The following is a 6,533-nucleotide window of genomic DNA, read 5'->3' as shown; positions in this document are numbered from 1 at the left end:
CACTATTTTGGGGGGCATATGCCTTTTTGGTGTTGCTCTTTTTGTGATGTAAGGTGACAAAAAAAATATTTTGCACAGTTTTTATTTTAGTTTTTCTATGGCGTTCAGATGAGGAGGTGGATCATGTGATCTTTTTGTAGAGCCAGTCGTTACGGATGCGGCAATACCCAATATATCTGGTTTTCTTCTTTTTTTTTACAGTTTTATGTGTTCTAGTTAGGGAATTTTTTTTTTTATGAAAAACATTTTTTTTTACTTTTTATTTTTGTCCCACTCGGGACTTCAACTTCTGGGGTCTGATCCCCTCTGCAATGCATTACAATACAACCAGCTTTTATGCTGACAGCCTGCCTGTGAGACCCAGCCTAAGGGCTGGATCTCACAGGCTTCCGTAGAAAGCAAGCTCCAATGCCTATGGAAGGCATCAGGCTTGCCTTCTCTGCCATTGGATCCCCGCCACTGCAGCACGGGGACCCGATGGGGAAGAGGAGGGCACCCGTACCTCCTGCGAACCCTCTGCATGCCGCGGTAAGCTTTGACTGCGGGATACAAGGGGTAAACACACCGGCATCAGTGTTTTCACTGATGCTGGCGTATGCAGCAGGAGCCCGGCTGTCAGTGACTGCCGGGTCCGTGCTGCTGATCGGGCGGGCGCAGCTCTTGCATCTGCCCAATCAGCCAGCCATACTTAAGTCACGTCCACCAGCGCAGTACATGTCCTTAAGGGGTTAAAGGGTTTTCATGCCAAGAAAAACACTGGTCCGTTTTTTTTTAGCCCCTATAAATTCCTAAAAGGTAGGTGTCACAGAAGCCAGGTGTCCACATTCTATAGGTCTTCGCGAGGAGTGATCATTGGTCTGGAGTCACACAAGTGCAATTTTCAGCTGCACAAAGATCTGAACAAAATTGGTGCCGAAAAGACACAACAGTCTTACTAAGTTCATTTTCACATCTCTGGTGAATGTTTCCGTTATTGCCGGATCCTACTGATGACTACTAGATCTCTTTTGACTATATTGGGATCCAGCTGTGATCTGGCCACTTTCTGGGTTTTGACCAGCCAAAAAATGTTGCATCCAGTGGTTTCTGGTCTGGCTCACAGCCGGCATTTGTATCTGATCAGGCAGCTGGATCTTCTTACAGCAGATGCAAATTCAGCCAAACTGCCGAGGTCCCTCCCTTCAAGAAAAGAGCAGTGGTCCAAGTTGATTGCATGTTAAAGATGCTATCACCTTCCATGTTTTTAAATAATATGACTGAATTAAGTAAAAATGAACCCTGCCAAAAACATAGACCAATAGAGAAGCTCATATTAATCCCTTCATTACCCTAGACCACCAAGGATGATGGTTTTAATCCTTTCTACCACCCTAAACCTCTAGCACACCCCTTCTTCTCTTAAGACCAACAAACAGGTATTACCCCTCCACTATTCTAAACCACCAGCAAGAGGCATTAACCTATTCACAGCCCTAGACAACCAAATATGCATCCATTAACCCTTCTACTACCCTACAATCCTTATCAGCCTGGTCGTTCAGTTGCACCGATGAAGTGTCTTCACAGAGGGCATGGATCTCCCCATCCTTTCCAACATTATCTGTGTGACGGGGTGAAGTCACAGAGAGAGCACCTCAATACTGAAGTTTTAAATTTAATCTATACTTTCACCACAGTCTATGGAAAGCTAGAGGGCAACCTCATATAGGCACAGTAAAGGTGGCCATTAGTGGTCATCACCTAGTATAACTTGACTGAAATGAATACTTGAATGATTAAGGGAGTGGAGTTCCTAGTCACCAGCCCCCACAACCACCAAAACCAAATCACGTTTATGGCCACCATATTGCCTGAAGAAAATACTGAAGAGAACAACATCCTCCTCCTAACTTTGCACCCAACAGAAGCTCAAAGGGAGGTAGTGCTCCTTCTTGAGGGGGGTGAAGGTAACAGTTGCAAGGAACAGGAAGTTCTCAATGACAACAGCAGATGATACAAGACAATGGTGATCTGCAGTAGTCACCCAATAGATACATGGACAATTGCTAAGCCCAAATTAAGCTAAGTTCTGTAGAAAGCCAGGAGCGTTGTAAATACAGATAAAAGATGGTAGAACCAAAGAACCACAAGGTACCATCAAAGTACATCCTCTAGTGTAGTAGCTTCTGTGGTTACACCTGTCCCATCAATAGCTAAACTGGGATAGTAATGATACAGAGGTGATGAATTCTCTCTGATCCACAACCGTCAAAGGCATGGCCTAATTACCAAAGGAACCCCTCCCCACACCTTTTCAAAAAAATTATTACAACCTGATTGAAAACAAATAGACTCAGTTTCTATTGATTCTGTCCAATATTAATTAGATCAACAAAAGCATTACTGTGGCTGAGAAGAATCAGCTTTACGACCACAAGTTAATGTTGGGTCCTATCCAATGCTGTACGGATCTATTCTGGGACTTTGTTACATTCAAAACATCCATAGGACAGTGTTTTTCACTTTAGCAATGTCCATATTGGGCCAAGAACATGGGATACATGACCCTCCGTCAATTGGTACATTCATCTGAGATTCTGTATCCAGGTCTAGAGTGCAATGATACATTCCCGCCTGGCTCTTTGGTTTCTGGATCCAGTTTTACGTCCAGGTTGGGTCCACAATACTGTGGTCAGGGTTGCAGGTGAATGAGATGGTTATGGCGTATCTGGTGCCCCAGCTCACTTTCTCCACTCGATGTAAATTCTCTGATCCAGACGTGAAGAACGACAAGCGACCTGGAAGAATAAAAAGATATTACATGTTACGGGATGACTGATGATCAAATGCTTTTTGCTACAGAAACCAAAGCTACGCTGATCAGACCCCCGACGATGGATAGGGGACGAGTTGCTGGAATGGGACAACCCCTTTAAGCTGGCCATACACCCTAGATAGCTGAATCGGATGGCTGCTTAGCTCCCTTGAGAACAAAAGAATCTGTCACATTGAAATCCAGCAGCCTGACCAACATCTGAAGTGAGCAGAACCAGGACAGTCTCCTAAAATTGTCAGCCTTGGCCGACATTTATCTGATGCCTGTGGACAACTTTAGCATTGACATTGTGACGTGTAGATCCATTATCATGAATAACATACATATATGTTGCGTTTTTAACTCTCAAATCCAGAGCAGTGTAAAGCTGGCCATACACTTTAGATAACTTTCCAGCTTCTCCATCCATCTTTCCAAATTACACTCCCCATTGAGGACAAGGCAGCCAAGCATGCCTGTATATAAGGGGGAGGATTATTTATGGAATATTTATGGACCTGACTGTACACTTTATAGACAGTTGTTCAGCTACAGCACCTGATTCCCCCCATATACACATGCACTCTTAGCATGCCCGAGTATGCACGCATTCCCACGGGGAAATTAGAAGAAGTCGATGGGGGACAGGTGGAGAAGCTAGACATTTCTAAAGCAAATGGCCAACTTAATATTGATTTGGATGTGACTAGAGTGCCAAAAAACGCTGTGTAGAAGACTCAGACAGAGGTGTCTGGTAGTGGATCATAAAAATTAATCTGGAGAATTAGGACACCATCATGAACATTGCATTGTTGACCAGTACCACCAAAATCTTCAGGTTTGGCTGACATTTATCTATTGTGTATGGCCACCTAAACTAACAGAGCATTTCCATAGAGCATCCCATGTCCTTGGCCATAGTCAGGAGCCAACTCCTTTAAGAAAAGCAGTCCAATCCTGGTCTCTTACACAGTCTACCACTCCTGTAGTCTGCACTGCCTGTGTGTCTTCACTGTGGTTCTGGCATTCTATTCATGAACCAGGAGCCTACTAAATAAGAGAGCAATACTGTGGACAAGATTGTAGGACGACAGAATGAAGCCGGTAAGATGAAGACATTTTTAATATAAAAGCGTAATTATCATCAGCAGACAATGCTACCCCCGTGGCTGCGGTTTATGGCGCCTTCTGGGATGGCGCTTTTATTTTCTCCCACTCTATTTATAGACATTTGTTCTCCGATCTCAGAAAATTCCCATATGCAATGTTGTTTATATGAGAATCTCCTCTTCCAATGATATCCGAGGATCATCACCCCCATCTTGTACATGCAGGAGGGAAACGTGTCCAGAGAGGCAGCTCCTGCTACACGAAGCAAAATAATTAATCCAATTTGTTGGTACTTTAGTAATTTCCTGTCGCGCAGCTGATAAAACCTGGTACCATCTGGAGTTAACACCTGCCTTCCTGGAAGACAAGGCCATTGAACCTCTGTGCAAACCCTTAGGCGCTGGTACCACTCAAAGCTGGGGATTAGTATACGGATGAGAGGCGCTGGAAGGAAAAAGATTAAGAATAGTAACACAGGAGGTGATGGACATCTTGAGTAATGAAGTGGTGGACAGGATAGGGTTACGGACAGTTAAGAGGTGCTGTAAATTACGGGTGAGGAATCATTGAAGGGTAATGGAGACTGAAGAGTTCGATGCTGGGGATGATATGGTTAGGAATAGTTGAGGGTTCTGCAGATGATGGGGTAGGAAATAGTTGAGAATGCTGGAGATGAAAGGGTTAGATGCTTTAGATAATGGGGTTAGTAATCGTTTAAGGTAGCTGAAGATGATGGAGGTAGGAATAGTTGAAGGGTGGTGATGATGATGGGGTTAGAAATAATTGAGGGCTGCTGGAGATGATGGGGTTAAGAACAGTTGAGGGCTGCTGGAGATAATGGTGTTCAGAATAGTTGAGGGATGCTGGAGATGAAAGGGTTAGATGCTGGAGACAATGGTGTTAAGAATAGTTGGGGGGTGCTGGAGGTGGAAGGGTAAGATTATTTATATAATGGGGTTAGGAACAGTTGAAGGCAGCTGGAGATGATGGTGTCAAGAAAAGCTGAGGGTGCTGGAAATGATGGGGCTAGGAATAGTTGAGGGGTCCTGGAGATGAAAGGGTTAGATGCAGGAGATTATGGCGTTAGGAACAATTGAGGGGTCCTGATGATGGGATTAGGAATAATTGAGGAGTGCTGGAGATAGAAGGGTAGGATGCTTCATATATTGTGGTCAGGAACAGTTGAAGGGATCTGGAGATGATAGGGTTAGGAATGGTTGAGGGGTCCGGCAATGATGGAGTTAGGAATAATTGGAGGTGAAAGGATTAGATGCTGGAGATAATGGGGTACAGTATAGTTAAAGGAGTTGACCAAGTTATTTTGTTGTTGTGTGTGCTTCTAACTAAGCAATTGTAAGGGATTTTCAATTCACTTCATCTACAGTGGCCCTGTTATCCTAGTTAGCGGAACTTCACATGACCTGTGATGTCAGTGTCTTTCCCTGCTCTGAGGTTCCCTGCACAAGCCAGAGGGAGCAGGTCTGCCTCTGTGCACAGAACCTCACTGTGCAGGCAGTTCTGGTTGGAGTGACAAGCCACACCCCCTGTACTGCCTGATCTGCTGCTCCTGCCCCCTGCACTGCCCATTCTGCTGGCTGAGCTGTCTGCCCTGTGTCTCTCCTCCCACTGGATTCTTCAGCACAGTTTAACCCTTTCTACCATCAGCAGCACAGACTCAGGGTCTTCCTCAGGTACTGAGCACCTGCAGGGTTTCCTCTTCTCCAGGCAGTGAACAGAGAAATGCTGTGCACAGGATTCCCTCCTCACCCTGCAAACACAGAGCTGACAAAGACTGGAGGAGTTCTCTCCTCTGTACTCTTTAGCTGGCTGTAAGGAAGTGTATGCAGAGCATTGCACAAGAACAGGTAGGGGGAAGATCCTGTGTGTATCTGCAATGTGATTGTACTGTACAGCAGGGACTTGTAGTAACCTCATTATTGTTACATGCTCTGCAACTGCATGTCAACAAAGGGCCAGAACAGAACTAGAGAAATGAGTAAATATATATTTTTTGTCTAAACCTTACTCAGCTTATGTATATATTGCTGACCATTGATTTACAGTGCTTCATTTTTTTTAAAATAGGGTGCTGGAGATGATGTTGCTAGGAATAGTTAAGGGCTGCTTAGGCTACATGTACAAGACAGTGAAAACCAGACATGTGATAGACGCTTTTTTAATGGCCATCACGTGTCTGTTTTAAGACCAATGGTAGTCTATGGGGTTATTCACATAGCAGTTTTTCTGATGGCCAGTGAATAATGGACGTCAAAAACCGAACATGTTCTATCTCGTTTTTTACTAACCAACTGCCCCCATACAATTCAATGGGTCCATTTTAATGTCCGTTTCTCAGAAAGGCATAAGTGAAAAATGTTAAAAATGGACAGTTTATCTGACTTTTTTATTTTTTTTTTACTGTGTGCACATACACTAAAGATAATGTAGTTAGAAATAGTTGAGGGCTGCTGGAGATGATGTAGTTAGGAATAGTTGAGGGCTGCTGGAGATCACGGCGTTACGAACAGTTGAGGTCTGCTGTTGGTGGTTAAGAACATTTGAGAGAGCTGGTGATGACCGGGTTAGGAATAGTTGAGGGGTACTGGACATGAAGGGGTTAGGAATTATT

At 44.2% G+C, this 6,533-nt stretch overlaps 1 protein-coding gene across 2 annotated transcripts in view; it reads right to left on the bottom strand.

Moving 5' to 3' along the window:
- Window positions 1-359: 359 nt before the first annotated feature.
- OGFOD3 (2-oxoglutarate and iron dependent oxygenase domain containing 3) overlaps window positions 360-6,533 on the bottom strand; it is a 91,215-nt gene continuing 85,041 nt past the window's right edge. For both annotated transcript variants that reach the window (XM_044296518.1, XM_044296519.1), the window contains exon 9: window positions 360-2,777. In XM_044296518.1, coding sequence (XP_044152453.1) covers window positions 2,641-2,777 — 137 coding nt within the window. In that variant the 3' untranslated portion in view covers window positions 360-2,640. The remainder of the gene's footprint in view (window positions 2,778-6,533) is intronic.

This window comes from Bufo gargarizans, chromosome 6 (genome assembly GCF_014858855.1).
Source record: "Bufo gargarizans isolate SCDJY-AF-19 chromosome 6, ASM1485885v1, whole genome shotgun sequence".
In the NCBI taxonomy this organism is placed as follows: domain Eukaryota; kingdom Metazoa; phylum Chordata; class Amphibia; order Anura; family Bufonidae; genus Bufo; species Bufo gargarizans.
This window is presented reverse-complemented; position numbering and strand designations above follow the sequence as displayed.